General features: G+C 41.7%; 1 protein-coding gene across 1 annotated transcript in view; it reads right to left on the minus strand.

Moving 5' to 3' along the window:
- Positions 1 to 225: 225 nt before the first annotated feature.
- The window catches only part of EGF (epidermal growth factor), a 529,267-nt gene continuing 511,614 nt past the window's right edge, over positions 226 to 17,878 (minus strand). Inside the window, exons 22-23 of the mRNA XM_086961608.1 lie at positions 5,865 to 5,964; positions 226 to 717 (exon numbers count right to left, since the gene is read on the minus strand). Coding sequence (XP_086817734.1) covers positions 497 to 717; positions 5,865 to 5,964 — 321 coding nt within the window. The 3' untranslated portion in view covers positions 226 to 496. The remainder of the gene's footprint in view (positions 718 to 5,864; positions 5,965 to 17,878) is intronic.

Here is a 17,878-nt window from a genome sequence, read left to right on the forward strand (position 1 = left end):
CGAGGAGCAGAACCCATATGATGAAGCATGACACCTAGCTTGCTGGGTGTGTGAGGGTTTTAGTTCCAAAAAGGGAAATTCCCCTCCTTTTTTCCTGGTTCTCACTCCACGCTAGGCACACTTGCATACTCACGTTGGGGAACTTTGTACCCTCTTTGTGCCGCCTTTTAATTTCACTCAGCAAAACATTTAATCTAAAGTCCATATCACTGATCCAATAAGACGAGGCCACATGTAAAACAACATGATTAGAACAAAGAAAGAGAAAGTCAAGAAAAAAAGTTAAAATAGGTAATTCACATTTGGAACTTTCGCAAAGAGAAAGCTATCCCGGAAAACACATTTTTGTCATGCTAGGCATGTTTTTATAAATGCCCATTTGCTGTGTCAGATTTTGTTAAAACTGACTCGTACTAGCTTATTGGACACTCTCTGCATGTTTCATTTCTAGTGCATGGTTGGCATCTGATAGTAATGCAGGCTGTATGGACGCTCTTCAGTCAGGCTGCAGCATCTGTCTGGTTCCACCAGGCTGGCTTTGAGGATCTTCAGATTGCAAGTGAATGGAGTTGATGGTCATCGGAGTCGGAGCGCAATGTCCATCAGCTTCCATGAGTCTTGGTGTTGTGCCATTCATCAGCTGATTCCGGGCACCTGGGTGGTTCTCGTTTGTTGACACATGGGCTCGTTTCTCATGTTGAAGAGGAGGACCACACACTACAGAAAACACATTAAAGGAGTCAGATACACTTGTGCATGTCCGTACATGAAATCATGAAAGATAGCAACACTCACATTTAACCTAATCCTCTGCATTGTTCAAACTGAAGGGAACTACTTTGTATGTAGAGGTGCTGCTTGTGAAAGAGCAGCATGCCTTAACTCAAACGGAAGTCAGCCAATGCCCGAGGTCGGGTGACATGTTGCCACATGATGCATGCTCGTGGGGGTTGAAGAAAAATGTGAATGACACAGCCAAAGACAAATTGGTGAAGGGTGGCTGAAAATCCCTATAAGAAACTATGTCATACACATAATTTTAGTAAAATCAAAAGGTCTTGTCTAACAAACCTAAAAAGCAAATTGTTTTGCCTTTGCTTCCAGACTCTGGCCTTTAGGAAAGAAAAAAAGAACAAAAGGAAGAAAGAAAGGAAGAAAGAAAAAAGCAAGAAGGAAAGAAAGAAGGAAACCAAGAAGTAAGAAAAGAAAAAAGGCCATAAAGAAGGAAAGAAGAAAGTAAAAAAGAAAGAATGACGTAAAGAAGGAAAAAAAGAAGGAATGAAAGAAGGAAAGTAAGAAGGCAGGAAAAAGAAGGCAGCACGGAGAGAAGGCAGAAAGGAAAGAAGGGAAGAAAGAAAGAAAAAGAAAGTGAAAAGCAAGAAAGAAAGAAAGAAGAAAGTAAAGAATAAGGAGATAAAAAAATTCAAAAAGGAAAGAATGAAGTATAGACAAAAAGAGGAAAAGAAGGAAGGAAGGAAAGAAGGAAGGATAGAAGGAAAGTAAGAAGAAAGAAAGAAAGAAAGAAAGAAAGAAAGAAAGAAAGAAAGAAAGAAAGAAAGAAAGAAAGAAAATAAGAAAGAAGGATAAAAAGACAGAAAGCAAGTAAGATGGAATGAAAGAAAGAAGGCAAGAATGAAAGAACGATCTGGGGTCCATGGAGAGAATGGGAGGTTGGGACAGTGTAAGGGCTGTCATTTGATCAAAAGTTGAGGCCAATGTAACAAGGATATGGTTTCAATGTGGCCAGAAAAAGACTGTTGACAGCTTACAGAGAGACAACCCCAGGATTATGGAGGAAAAGCCAATAGCTGGGTAGGCTGTGGTATTGTTCTCTTGTTCAAGGGGTTGCACATGTGTGCTATGATATGGTGGGGGGAGGGAGAGTTACTGTTTCACTGTTACTGAATGCATCAAGCGAAATAAAACACCTTTCCAAAAAAAGACAGAAAGAAGGATAAAAAGACAGGAAGCAAGAAAGAGGGAAAGAAAGAAAGAAAGAAAGAAAGAAAGAAAGAAAGAAAGAAAGAAAGAAAGAAAGAAAGAAAGAAAGAAAGAAAGAAAGAAAGAAAGAAAGAAAGAAAGAAAGAAAGAAAGAAAGGAAGAAAGAATGACCAGGATGTCCCTGGAGAGATCAATAGTTTGGGATGGTGTAAGGGCTGGGCATCAGACCTGGCATTTGATAAATAATTGAGGCCTGGGTAATGAAGATATGGTTGCAATGTGGCCCAAAAATACGTTTTATATCATACAGAGCACCCAAGACCCTGGAGGAGAAGTGAAGACTGAGGTAGTCTGTGGGAGTGTGCTCCTGTTCCAAGTGTTGCACATGTATGCTGCCGTAGTTGGGGGGGGGGGGTACTGTTTCATTGTTAAAAGACAGAAAGCAAGAATGAAAGAAAGAAAAAAGAAAAAGAGGAGAGAGAAAAAGATTAAAAGAAGAGAAAGAAAGAAAGAAAGATACAAGGCAATAAATAAAGGAAGGGAAAAGGAGAAGAAGGAAGAAAACAGGAAAGTAAGAAAGAAGGAATAAGGGAAAGAAAGAAGATAAAAGAGAGAAAGCAAGAATGAAGAAAAGAAGAAGGAAAGAAAGAAAATGAAACAAACAAAGAAAGAAGTAATAAAAGAATAAAAGACGTAATGAGAGAATGAAGGAAAAATGGAAGTCAAGAAAAAGGGGAGAAGGAATGAAAGAAAAAAGAAAGCAAGAAAAAACGAAAGAAGGAATGAAAGAAAAAGGAAAACAATAAAGAAATAATGAAAGAAAAAAGAAAAAAGAAGGAAAGAAGTGATGTAGCACGGTTCTTAAAACAAATCACAAAACATGAAAAATTTACTATTTGAAGTGCTGAAGAGCTGAAAATACAGTTTACACACGTTAGACACTGTGACACATGAAAATTAGACAAGTGTAGTAGAAGCACCGTAAAAGCGTGCTTTAAAATAAGATGAAGAAAACCTGCATATAAGGCACTACTGATATATATATATAAACAGAAATTGCAATAATCTAATAAGTGTTCTTGTGAAAATTTTGTTTATTAATGTTTACAGATGCAATTAAAATGGCCAAGGGTTTTTAATGCTTTCTGTTGAGAATGCACCATTTAGGAAAGGTAATGCAAAAACACGTTGTAACATGATACGATCTTGAAATTTCACATAGTAATACTAGATTTTCTATAGTTTATGAAAAATGCAAAACACATTTTGTGATGTGAACATAGAAAAGTATACACTTACAAGAATGATGAGAACATTTGTCACAGTAGGGTATTTGTAATGTTAGCTATTTTCAAGTCATGATGATTTATGAAAGTTCTATATTTTCTTTATTTTTAATTGATTTAATTTCATTATATTTGATGTTGGTTTAGAGCTCATTTCGTTTAAACATGGGATGCTAACTTAAAGTAATTTTTTAATGCTTTTTTTCTTATGCTGACCCTTACCCTAACTTAATACAATAGTTCATTTTCCACTAGTAAAATGTTGCTTTATTTGTCCTGTACATGTGTACATGCTGACAATCCTAAATGTTTCTTCAATGTTCACAGTGAAATATTCCTGTGGGAACAGAATTCCAGCTATTGCTATAAGATGATTACGTTGTAGCTTTTTTTTACCGATACTAGACCTATGTTGACTCTTAGTATTTCGTTTTTCATGACCAGCATGGGAAACTATCTTACTGTTGCAAGTGTACTAGGTGACATTATCTGAATTTGATAATTCAACAGTATTCCGATGGTGGTGTGATGGAACATCACTGGAAGTTTCTAGAGACTTTATAAAAAAAGAAACCCCAAAGGACGGGTAACGCCATACTTCTCTTTTTCCCTGTGCAAGAAGATGCTATGCTGACCGACTTTTAATTACATTTTTCTCTTACTTTTAGACAGGCTTGCTGATGCTACAGTAGGTAGCTGATAGAGTCAACCTTCTTTGCTGAACCATTTCCATTTTCAATTCCTCTTTATTTCCTTGTTTATTCTAATGGACTCGCCTTTAATGGACTTTAAATTTGAACCTTTTTGCCCATCTTCATAGGACTTGAGCTGTTAGACAATTAAATATCCTTCTGCCTTAATGGTGTTGGGACTGATTTTAACCATTCTAGAAAGCCTGCTTAAATGTTGGGCACTGTTACATAAGCTGTGATATTTTTAACTGAACTTCTCAAGAAATTGTTCATGGCAATGAACTTTTAATCTTTAATACAATAACCAAATTAATCAAATATCTGACTGGGTCAATTATTGCGTCCTATTAGTTCTTCCATTCAAACTGGGCTGTTTTCTAATGACTTAATGTGAGAGAATAAGCAAGCTCTGACAGAAAGTCAGGTGTTACATCTTTTGTTTTGCATTGCTGTTGCAGGGCTTTTAGTCTGCATAATCCTAACTCGACTTAACTTCTTCAGGAGGTTGGGGCTTCCTGTTGCTATCCCTATTCTACAGCATTGTTTTAAGAGTGGTGTACCTAAATTTGATCTCAAATTTGTGGGTTGGCAGTCAATTAATGGTAATCCTTGGACAGCTAATGTGGTGTTTGGTTACACTAAATTCCAACCCTCCCATCAGCAAAGAAAGATTTGTCAGAGGATCATTGCCTCTGGTAAATGGAAGTGTTGCAGATTGTCTAATCGCAAAGGCCCCAGATGGTTAGAATAGAAAAGGGAGAGAAATACCATGATAACAAATTTATCACGCTTGCACTGCAACAGAATGAATGAAAAAATTGAGGCAAAAAGGAAAGCAAGAATGAAAGTAAAAAGGGAAGATAGAATGAAAGAAAAAAGGAAAGTGAGATAGAAGGAGAAAGAATTAAAAAATGAAAAGAAAGATTTAATGAAAAAGGAAAGAAAGAAAGGAAGAAAGAGAAAAGTGTCACAAGTGCTGTAAATCTAACCCAATAAAAGCTTTCTTCCTAGGCAAAGTTTATTCAAGAACCATTCAAGAACAATTGGTGAAATTGAGTCTGAAGAATTGTCCACTTATGAATTCAATTGTATAATACTGAAGCTTTTGCTAACTTGATACAGAACATTTTCAAATGGGCGCAATCTGTTATACTGTGAAATCATTTTTAATGTCCTTTATTTATCTGAGAAAGTCAGGTAAACAAAGGACTTTCCCAAAAGGATTTTACAACAGCATTGGCAGAAGACAGGAACTGATTAAATGTGGAAATGGCCTGTGCTCATATCTGGTATAAAGTGTCCTGCTGTCACATCGGACTCTAAACACAAAGGCAACATTTAAAAAAGAAATTGACAATAAAAACATTGACCCAGAAGGGAACTAGATTTAGTGTGGATGTGCTCCTTGTGAAGGAGCAAAATGTAGTCACTCAAAGTGAAGCTATCCAGTGGCTGAAGTGGGCTGACCCTATGCTGTACAATGTAATGGGAGGAAGCAAAATGTGAACGACACCGACAGACCAATGGATGAAGAAAGCTGTCTGAAAGCCCCTTTAAATATTTATTGTGCATATATATTTTTTTCATTAAAAGGTCTTGGCTAACGCAAGACCTAAAAATGAAAAAGTTGTAGAAAATGCTAGAAGCAGGAAAAGTAATAGAAAATAGAAGGAGAGCAGGGGTTAAGTAAAGTATTGTAGTAAACAGCCCAATAAAACACAGAAGAAAGAGAAGACTAGACAGGAGTTGAAAATAGTACATAAAAGGCAGAACAATAGAAAAGGAACACTAGAATAAAGGACTGAAAGCGAAAAAAATGAAAAGAAAACAAAGTACTGAGATGGATAAAAACAGTACACATAAAAAAATAGAAACATGTCCAAATGGTTGAAAAGAAAAGAATACAGCAAACACATTAAACAGTAAACATTCTTATTTTGCTCACAGTGCTCTGTAGGACAAGAGGAACAATGGACAGCTGGCTCCCGGTTGATCACTTCCACAACTGTTGCATCATCCACATTGCATTCCAGAACCACGATCAACTGCAAAAGGGGCACAAGGAAATTTTGGAATTTTCACTTAGCAAATGGAGACGACTCACATGAATATTAAGTCCGAGTGTTTCCACTTGTAAAAGTTGGTGAGCACCCATGAAATCTCAAGTTTGTGGGTATTTACCGGTGATTTGCAAGTAGTTTCCTATCCTGAAAAATGCTTGTAAATTCACTTATCAGTGGTATGAGTAAATGTGTTTTCGGGGTGGAAATCAGGAGGGATATCCGTCACAGCCCCTAAACTTGACGAGGTGTAAAGGAAGGAGTTTATCCACAAAAATATGTTTTCTCATAGGAGGAAAGACGTTTTCCGGTGCAAATACATTTCTGTACCTTATTTCTGATGCCCAACCCTCGTGATTGAAATGTACAACTTTTTTTAAAATTTTGTTGCTGAGGGCTTTCGGTTTTAAGAGAGTTTTGGACAGTGAGAATTCTTATTTTGATAGCGGAAGCAAGCATGCATTTTTTCCTATGTTAAAAGGTCCAAGAAAAACAGAGCACTTTACGTAGAGCAGTATAAAGTGAAAAAGAAACATAAGCATAACATCAGTGGTGTAAGATCAAGCTTTACTTTATATTACTGTAGAGGGGCTATCAAACAGAGAACAGTTAGTGTATGAGGCAATTAACATAACAATCAAAGAGGAAATAGGATATAGGAAGTATGAATGTCAATTCACGAAAAAGTCAGAGTTAGAGAAATGACATCACACACACTTTGACCAGAACAACATCACAGTATGTGACATGACAGGACACCAATGTCTTCCCAAGAGAGGCAGGCAGGCATGGAAAAACATTGATACTAGGTTCTGCTACATCATTGTGCCACATGTTTAAATGTAGCGAGGACCCTAGACTAATCACTTTCCCTGGTGGAAATTGCTTCTGCTCAATGTAAATATTTGTTTTTCTGTCTTTCAAAAGTGTTTCTGTAAAATGTTGTCACAAAAGCCATTCAAAAATGGTCACCCAGGAGCTTACATGTGTGCCGATTGGAGGATCACTTCACTGATTTTTGTAAAGCTTTACTACATAAAAACAATTTTAAATGTACACGTGTGCGTAAACATGTGTGCGAGTTTAGTATGCCATTTTTCAATTGTTTTGTGATAACGTTTTACAAGAATCATTTCTAAAGAACACAAACAACAGTAAAAGCATAAGATCAGAAGTCAAAGCAAGGCCTGTTGTCCTTATCAATGATTGCTGATTTTTGTAATGGATAGCAGTAGGAGCCAGGGCTTCAAACAAGGAATGTTGTTCTTAAATGGCCATGAGCTCCATTTAGCAGAAGGCTCTGGAGAAGGAGAAGAAGATCCGTTAATGGACCTCACTTTAGTATTTCAGGACTGAGAGAGGCCTTGTACTGCGTATGCACGTTTAAGCAGGGAATGAGGGTGCTTGCTAATCTACCAGCAGGAGAACATTTTAATTCATTAGCATGAGCATCACATGCACTAAAGAATGTTTTTATTTTCCAAAATAAATACATCTGAAGGGTAATTCAGGTTGTAATTTCGAGTGCGCAGCCAGAGAAATACTGGTTCAGGCTGCACTTTTTTTGTGGAAGATAGGAATTTAAAGTAAGAGGATATTTAAGCTGCTTAGTTAGCACAAACGTCCTTCGATTTTCAGCTTCTTAGTCAGGTAGTGGCAATGGCAAGAGTCTCAACATTTGTGCAAAAACCATGCATCAGTGAGTGCAAAAATGTGTAATGGGATTGATAGAGCAGAAAATTGTAGATGATATTTGGGCTTATCAGCAACAGACGGCGATAAATATCGCAAAGCGTGCTTAGCGCTTTTATATTTATCAACGTCTATCGCTGGAATTTATCGCCCGGTTAGCGCGTTATCAACAACGCGTTACTCCAGTGCGATAATATTCCAGCGATATTCAGGGAAATGGGACAACATCACTGGAAAATCAGCAAGGTCGCACTCAAAACGATGATAGCCTTGGTGATACAACCCTGTGGTCATATCACCATAATCCACCTCCCATGTTAGGTATGCCTTAGTCAGGAATTTGACAGACGTTAAATTCCTGCGTTAAGGTATAGTTAACGCAATGATTATTATCGCTAAGGCTCTTTGCTGATATCGCGAAGCTGCCTTAGCGATCATTTCCCATGTAGTTTTCCCAGCCACGCCTACTTTGCATCTCATAAGTGATGTTTATCGCTGAGATGCCAGAAGTTGGGAATTCTGCAGCTAACATGCGCATGTTAGCGCCGCCTTGTTGATAGAGAGTTAAAATTATCGCCCCTTCAAGAGTGGATTACGAAAGGACTCGACACTACCATACCAGCTAAATGGACTAGAGGACGGCGTACCCCCTCTAATCCATGGTATGATGAGGATTTGAAAAATATCTGGAAAGAGTGTAAAAAGGCCGAACGCCAGTGGAGGAAAGATTATAGGGACGAGGAGAAAGCATGCTATCTGGCCAAACTCAAGCGATACCACAAAGCTATCCGCATGTCTCGGGCCTCTTTTTATGCTAAAGAAATTGAGTCCAGCCCCAACCCCACGAAAACTATTTTTTAAATTGGTGCAAAAATTACAAAACGGTGGCAACCAAGCCTCATGCATCTCGTCCACTCAACAGTGCGATGATCTGGCCACCTTCTTCAACGAAAAGGTGAGGAAGATCTACAACACCTTCTCTCATACCCCCTCTGTCGGCACCGCTGATCCCAATGAGGCCTTCCAAGGCTCTAAGCTCACCCTTCTACTGGCTATCTCTCTTGAACACTTAGCTACTATCTGCAGGAAGGTGAAATCGGGTTCTCCCTCAGACCCCATGAGACCAGCCCACTTCTTAAAAGCATTGGACTTCTTCCTACCTTCATTGGCTAAACTCCTTAATCTTTCTTTCTCATCAGCTACTGTGCCCACATGTTGGAAACAGGCTTGGGTTACTCCCATTATTAAAAAACCCACTCTAGACCCTGCAAAACCGGAAAACTACAGACCAGTTTCACTGCTCCCGTGGGTGTCTAAATTAGCTGAAGCCCATGCGAACGCCGTACTCACTGACCATTTGGCAAAAAACAACATCTTGGACCCCTCCCAACACGGGTTCAGGCCTGGGCACAGTACGGAATCCGCCCTTCTTGCCACCACAGAACACCTCCGGAGGATTATGGACACCGGTCAGAGTGCTGGGCTGATATTGCTCGACCTCAGCGCAGCATTCGACACGGTCTCCCATAATATCCTACTGGGCCGCCTGGAGAGCATTGGGATCAGCGAACTGGCACTGGAATGGTTTCGGTCATTCCTCACAAGCAGATCTTTTCGCGTGTCAGCCCCCCCTTTTATTTCCCAACCCCATGTGATTGGCCAAGGAGTCCCCCAGGGCTCTGCCCTTAGCCCATCCCTTTTTAATGTGTATATGCAACCGCTTGCGGCTGTGGCCAAAGAATGGAACCTCACACTAGTTTCATACGCTGACGATACCCAGCTGGTAATCACCCTCACGGAAGCACCCTCTGCCACGTTCACAAAATTTAGGGATGGGTTGGCCGCAGTCGCCAACTGGATGACTGCAAATTGTCTGCAACTCAATGCAGGAAAAACCGAGGTGCTACTCCTGGGTAAGAACACTAGCGGTTGGAACGACCACTGGTGGCCCCCTCTGCTGGGCCCTACCCCCCCGCCGAAATCCTTGGTAAAAAACCTAGGAGTATGGCTGGACTCTGCACTGAATTACCAGTCACACACAAAAAAAGTGGCAGCTACATGTATTGGGTTGCTGAGAAGCCTGAGCCCCATCTTAGGTTTCTTTGACCCCAAGACAAGGCAGCTCATTGTCCAAGCCACCATCCTTGCCCGGCTGGACTATGCTAACGTCCTCCTACTAGGCGCAAATAAAGCTGAGATATCCAGATTCCAACGTATTCAGAACTCAGCAGCCAGGGCAATTGTAGGCCTGCCCAGAAGATGTTCGGCCAGAGCCACCATTCAGAGGCTCCATTGGCTGCCCATAGAAGCTCGCATCCAGTTCAAGGCTCTTATCATCGCCTTTAAAATCCTTAGAACGGATGGCCCTGAACTACTCCGATCGCTGCTAACTCCTTATACCCCCCAACGCAATCTTCGTTCCATGGGTCAACATCTAGTTGTGGTCCCTCGAACGAAGTTCTGCCGTATCGGAGATCGCTCCTTCAGAGTAAGAGGAGCAAAATTATGGAACTCCTTGCCCCTCCACATTCGTCACCTCACCAATCTGTCTGCTTTTCGCAAAGCAGTAAAAACGCACCTCTTTCCTCCTCTGTAGTCCCGTCCCCCTCCCCCCCCCCTCCTCAGTTGGTTATGCTTTGGTTCTTAGCGCCGGGACGCCCCGTTGCTGGGGCAGCTGTCGCGCTCAACAAAACTGATAACATACCATAACATAACATAACATTTAGCTGCAAAAAGTGCTGCTAAAGCAGCGATAATGCCCTTGATGATATGCCCCATTAAACTTACATGGATGCTAAAATGTGTCTTGACAATAAAGTAGAAGAATGCTTAACAAAACAAACAGTAAGAAAATTTGCATTTCTTAAATGTATAGAAGAAAACGTGCAGCTTATTAGTCAACAGAAAGCTCCCATTTCCATTGTGCTTACATGACTAGTCCTCATATTTTATTTCCTTTTTCTCTTTCCCTTTAATAAAATATTGCCTTTTAGAACTGCTGATCTATTCCAACGTTTAGCTGTAATACGTGTCATTGTCAGAAAATGTGCTGTTTCAAGAAAATGTTTTTCTTTCTTTACTCACACCATATGATTTCATCATATTAGATCAAGTCACCTGCTAAATGTTATAATATATAAAATGTTTCTCATGATATAACCAGGTCATGCTAGATTTTAATGTTTCATTTTATATACCAGTCCATTTTTACACACTGGGACACTGTACAGTTAACAGAGAAGGTTTGCAAAGGTTCTCATGAGAACCTTCCTAGATGTATATTTTTGTAATATGCTGTAGCCGCATTCAAATAACATCATGTCGACATTGACGTTTACCGTTGGAGACGAGAGGAGACGGACCATTGAAAGGTCCTTCTTCAATGGCTGAGAATTATTTAAGCACCTGCTTTTGCGACATATGTTTTATGCCTTACAGTATGTGTGCATAGTTAGAGAGTTATGGCATTCGATGCATTCTATGCACATCTACCATGCTGTACCTCTTAGCACTTAGTAGTGCTAGCCCCATACTGTAAGGTACTGCTAATGGAGATTTTTCTTGTTTCCATACCATTTATGAGGATACTTCCTTTCTTTAAGCCGACATAGCTATTGCTGTGATTAATACCCTTCTAACTTGTATTGACGGTTGCTACTGCAATTGTCAGGGAAATCGGCTGCATTTCCAGAACTGCTCTTAATGAGGAGTTCGCTCTCTTGTGACTATTAGCTTGATGCTCTGAATCTTTGCTCTTCTCCACAAGAAACTCTTTATGGGTTTCATGTTAGGTTATGTCCTTTGGATTAAGATAGGAACTATTACTTTTATGGAACATGCTGTAATTTTTCATGCTGCCTCTAACCAAATTTTTCTCAGATGTTTCTGTAACTGGATATATCTGACTAATCCGAATAAATAACAAAATTATTACTAATCTCTTAATGAAAAATAAAACTTGTAAAAATGTACCATTCCTCTTATGATTGACTGAACTCTAAACAGCTGTAAGTTGATGAATTTTGATTCATGCTCCATTGTAACACAGTAGAAAATATCTGCCGACCAAGAGACAGATTTGGCGCGGACTTGAAGATTTCTGTCGTAAGTTAAAGGGTTAAACTGTTTATAAATTTCATGCTGCTGAATGTAAGGATGCCCTGATGAAGCAACATGAATTTTAGGAATGCCAGAGAGAATAGAATTGCTATTGTTTAAGCTAGAGAGTAACAAAGATTTGATTATTTCCTTTTGCACTTGTTCTAATTGACAAGATTTGAACTCGTGGATAACGCTGAGCTGACATTTGGCATTTCTAGCCATGTTGTTGGTGCTTTTATGAAGATTGAGTCAATTAACCAGAATACATACAAGTGATTTGTAGCTTTCAATGACAGGGAATCATCCAAGACATTAGTAGAATCCACTCAGTTGTTACCCAGAGTGGAAAAGGAATGTGGTAAGATACGTAGAAACTCAGTTTTGTTGATATTGAGTTTCAGGTGATTAGTATCATCCAGGACTGTATGTTATCAAGAGTTGTGGCCAGTAAACAGATATCAACCAAGGAGAAAATCTTCAACTTAAGCTGGATGTCATCAGCATATTGATAAAACGAAATATCGGAGACTTTGATGATGTCACACAGAGGTTCAAGATACAGAATGAAGAGTGTGAGGCTAGGACAGGGATGTATGTGAATTAGGGGAAAAATAAAAGCTAAGAAATCACATTAGTGGAAACCAAATCATTGAAAACCAATTTCAAGAAAACATTTTAAAGAAAACATTAAATTAAAATCAAAACAGAAATAAACAATATTACTTTAATGTATTTATAAATGAGAAAGTAAATTAAATCTGCAATTGACATAGGTGAACAATAGGAAACAGTGATGTACCCCATATCAATATGCATAGGCAAAATAGTTTTTCAAATTTTAAAATGTACTGCGTTATTACAATTACAAAGAATGCATGGTATCAAGGTAATGTTTTCTAATAATATCGTTTTGCTATGAAAAAAACATATACATTCTTTTTCTCTATCCCTCACTCTTTCTTTGGTTTTCTCTATACATATATAATAATGTATATGTTGGGACAGAAAAGTCCTCTGCATGGTAAAAGACGAGTCGGCTTGCCCTGAGTGCCCACATGTACTGCTGACTGGATCCCAAATGCTGTTTTTTTGTTATAAGCATTCATGGATCCTGCACAAGCGCCATGACATAGGCCTGTCTCACAGATTGTGGTCTTTTTGAATGAGGAAGGATGCCCAAAGCACTGACCTCATAGTGGTGGAAAGCTATAACCTTCACCAGGAGTTAAGCAGCACAAGAAAGGTGGTGGCAGCATACTGTATAGTGATCAGCATTAGTGAACATGTCTCTTTTACCCTGTGTCGCTGGACTGAGGCCTACAGCTCACTCACTTTTTGTTACAGTGCAGTTGCTGTCTGCTTAACTTATCCTCAGTCTACATTAGGTAGATATGGAGTGCAGCGCAGCGCAGGAGTACTGACTCTGCACTGGATGTATGCGTGCCTGGGAAGGGCACAGGACAGGAATAAAGCAGTACTGTGCGGTGTATGTGTGGTTAGTGCATGTACTGAGCGTATGTATGCCTGTGAGGAATACATTTCATGAGAAGATGTAGTGCTGTGCATGTGCATTGAAAGCATGGGCTGGGTGTAGGCGTGCTTGCGTGAAGTGCAACACATGAAGGGTGAACTGTTGCGCAGAATACCACACCTTGGTGCACTACAAAAAAGCTACAGTGCATACAGACTGAGTGTGTGCTGAATATATGTGTGACTGTAATGGTACAACCATGGAGATAACAGTGCTGGACACTAATGGCCTAATTACGAGTTGACAGCCAGACTTGTGGCGGGGCAGCGGTGGCGGTCTTCCAATCGCCACATTACGACCTTGGTGGTCGTGCTGCTCTAGGACCGCTGCAGCCTCCAGGGAATCACTGTTGAACGCTGCGGTCCTACCAAGCATATTACGACTTTCCTCACCGCCACTGATTTCATAGAGGTCTTCCCTCCATAAAAACAGTGGCAGTGAGGAAAGAAAGGGGGCCCTGCAGGGCCCCTTGTGCCTCCCTCCATGTGCCTCACTCCGGTCCAGGGAAGGCATGGCTTGGCAGTTCGGGTTGGACTGTTCCCATGAGGCACAGGGTCAGACTGATTTACATATGGCCATGTCTGAACTGGGGTGGTGTGGAATGCAAAAAAACGATGGATTTAGGCCCAGATCTCTGTACTGGGGTGAATGTATGACATTGTTCTGCATTCTGTCCATCAACTGTAGTTTTTGCATTTGTCACCCCGAGTGGGATGGGTATGCTCAGACGTGAGTCCCATGCTCTCCACACCACTGGATTCAAGCAAGCCGGGCTGAAGACGGCTGAAATGCCAGAAACCGGTCCTTGGAAGCTTGTTTCCGGTCCAGGGAAGGCATGGCTTGGCAGTTCGGGCTGGACTGTTCCCATGAGGCACAGGGTCAGACTGATTTGCATATGGCCATGTCTGAACTGGGTTGGTGTGGTGTGCAAAAAAACGATGGATTTAGGCCCAGATTTCTGTACTGGGGTGAATGTATGACATTGTTCTGCATTCTGTCCATCAACTGTGGTTTTTGCATTTGTCACCGGGAGTGGGATGGGTATGCTCAGACATGAGTCCCATGCTCGCCACACCACTGGATTCAAGCAAGCCGGGCTGAAGACGGCTGAAATGCCAAAAACCGGTCCTCGGAAGCTTGTTTCCGGTCCAGAGAAGGCATGGCTTGGCAGTTCGGGCTGGACTGTTCCCATGAGGCACAGGGTCAGACTGATTTACATATGGCCATGTCTGAACTGGGGTGGTGTGGAGTGCAAAAAAATGATGGATTTAGGCCCAGATCTCTGTACTGGGGTGAATGTATGACATTGTTCTGCATTCTGTCCATCAACTGTGGTTTTTGCATTTGTCACCCCGAGTGGGATGGGTATGCTCAGACGTGAGTTCCATGCTCTCCACACCACTGGATTCAAGCAAGCCGGGCTGAAGACGGCTGAAATACCAGAAACCGGTCCTCGGAAGCTTGTTTCCGGTCCAGGGAAGGCATGGCTTGGCAGTTTGGGCTGGACTGTTCCCATAAGGCACAGGGTCAGACTGATTTGTATATGGCCATGTCTGAACTGGGGTGGTGTGGAGTGCAAAAAAAAGGCGGGTTTAGGCCCAGATCTCTGTACTGGGGTGAATGTATGACATTGTTCTGCATTCCGTCCATCAACTGTGGTTTTTGCATCACTCCAAGTAGATGCACACAGCGAGGCACAACATGTACCACCCCCCCCCCCCCCTTCACAGTTCATGCCGTGCTGGAACTTACTTTGACGTTCCCATTGTGGTGCCCCTTTTGTAGGCACTGCTGTGGAAACGCCAAGGGAACCGCCCTCCAGTGACAAAAAAGTCATAATATGTCAGGCAGTTCTCACGTGGGTTTAGGGATGAGGTTGGGGGTTGTTCCACGGCTGCACCGCAAAACTTGTAACCTGGCCCTAAGTGTGCTGTGACTGTACACTGAGTGCAACTGTGCCAGCAGTGGTACATTACATGGAGTAATTTGGTTTGCCTGGTAAAGACATGAGAAGTAGGGGAATAACCCAGACAGATTTGTGTATTGCTGCGTTTCTGTGAGCTGGGTGGGACACACTGGAGGAAGAGAGAGAGACTCCCCCTTACACGTCAAAAGATTGCTCTATGATTGCAAGGAAGGAGCCTGGAAACATATCGGGAGAGATATGGTGCTGATAAGGGAATCATTAAGAGTAGAGATGTAAGCCTGGGATTAACTTTTGATGTATATTTCACTGTGAGCTCTGGTCACTCCCATGAATTGTGTTGTGGATCAATCAGCTTCAAAGTCTTGCCTGCTGTGACAGACATCCTTTCAAGGAGAAAGATGAAAGAGAGAAGTGTACACTTCAAAAGAAGCAGAGACCCAACAAAAAATGTAAAGACTCAGACCCTAAGTTATGTTTTGGTGACTGGAAATGGACTATAAGAAGGGGAGGATGAGACCACAAACGTTGTCATCTGTCAAGCAGGCAGACGGGCTGTGTTAAGATGGGAAGCTGTACAAGATTTCTTCTTTTGGCCAGGACTGGTGGCAAAGGCCTGTTGGTATCCCTGCTGGGTGAGGGGACATCACCCAGGGTAAACAAGAAAACCTGCCCAGGAGTCTGGAGCACCAACACCTGCCGGCTTGCCAAGACCAGTCTGCACTGTGAGAAAGAAGAAAGTGTTAAAGGGAGCTCAGTCCAGTGGGGAGCACTGCGAAAGGACTCCCTGAACAAGGTGTGAGGAAATGGCTGTGCACTGATCAGGTCTTTACTCTGTGCAGTGTCAGCTGAGGGACCCCGTACTCCAGGCTGTCACGGGCTGAGGCTTGAGCTAAGCACCATGCAGGATTGGCCAAACCTATATTGTCGTGTTGTGGTGACTCCATATACCAGAAAGGGCCGCCAGTGAAGTTGTTCCTGTTAGAGCGCTTAGACTCATAAACAACGTGGTGAAGGTGTTTACACCAGAGGAGTCTGTGCCCGATTTATAAAGTACCTCGTCAACCCCGAATGCCAGATTGGGCTGCCGGTACTAAAGTTGCCAAGAAGTTTGGGCCATCGTCCAAGGAAAGGCTGAGGCTGTGTTCAGCGGGTCGAGCCCGTACAGTGGGAGAACAGCCCTTTATTGACCCCCGAGGGCTGCAGAGGATGCCACAGATGATGCGGCACCCTCACTGGACTCCACTCAGTAGCTGAAAGAAGGATTTCCCCTCCCCATTGAAGAAGGCTGACTTATCATGTTTTGTTTGCCGGGAGCTGCTAACTGGAGAACTTCAGCAGCACCGCTCAGGAGAGAGAGCCTGCAGCGCCGGGCACTGCCCCATATGTCGCGAGCAGCCCAATTTCCCTGAGCAGGGTCAGAACTCATGGGACTTGCGTTAAAGGCACTCTCTGCAAAGCTGAATGCTTCTGTGCTGCAGGAATGAGTAAGACTTGACCTGGACATGTTGGGTCCCGGTGGCCTAGCTGTTAACAATGCTGCGACACCATAGGCACTTTTAACTAATCCATGAAGAGTTGGAACTTTTGAGTGCAGCCTATTACCACACATTCCCTGGATTTACCAACCTGGGAGTGGGGAATAACCCTGCCCACATTACAATGAAGAGGACAGGGATTTGCTTGACAACTATAAGAGAGCCCTGACCTCAAGGTGATTGTGTTGTTGCTCCTGAATGACATTCTTACTGTGCCTGTGTAGAGTTAGAAATAAAATACTTATTTTGCTAAGATGCAAGTATTTGACTGATTTATTGTTCATACTGTTTGCGCTTTGAGTTATGAGTCATGTTCACTTACCAAGTCAAGTCAAAATGACTTTATTTTGGCTATCCAAGCCATACAAGTTTGTACCACAATAAAATAAGCATACTATTACATGATTGATAAAAAGTCAATTCAACAATAAAATAAAATAAATAGTTAAAAACAATTTACTTAAAAGTTTTCAAAATCACATCCCAAACAAATCCACCCCCCCCAAAAGGGGACTTGTGGTGGTTTGACTGCCACGGTCATATTCGGGCGGTTGGACTGCTGAGGAGGAGGCGGTCGGACCGCCACAGCGAGTATGGCAGTCTTCAGACTACCGTACTGGCAATCAGGCCCTAAGATTTTTGTAAAAATAAATAAAAACACATTTCCCTTGATTTGGAACTCATTTATTGATTGGCTGTGGGTACTATTTAACTATTTGATTCATACTCTGATAAACTGGGGTTTCATGTTTTGAGGATGGTGTCTCTTGCCACAGGATCAACAGAAACAGTAGAGTTGATCTGCCAGAGGTAAAATATAGGGTTTCTGGATTATTGGGGTTCAGAAAAATATTAGGTTTTGGTACCCACAATGTAACAGCGTTGTAGATGCAAAAGCATGTGATGCAAAGACACTTCTGCTGTAAAGACCCCAATGTAATGCACAGCAAAGTGCTGGCCTGCGCAGGAATGACTGACATTTGTGGTCTCCAGATTTACCCTTCGATAAGCTCAAAATGGAAAGGGCTAGAAGGGCTGTTTTAATTGTACTGCCTCTATTATTGGAGTGTGCTTACAGTAAATTAAGAGCTATCCAGCCCTAAAATACCTTTT

The sequence above is a fragment of the Lissotriton vulgaris genome, chromosome 3_1 (genome assembly GCF_964263255.1).
Source record: "Lissotriton vulgaris chromosome 3_1, aLisVul1.2, whole genome shotgun sequence".
NCBI classification, from domain to species: Eukaryota; Metazoa; Chordata; class Amphibia; order Caudata; family Salamandridae; genus Lissotriton; species Lissotriton vulgaris.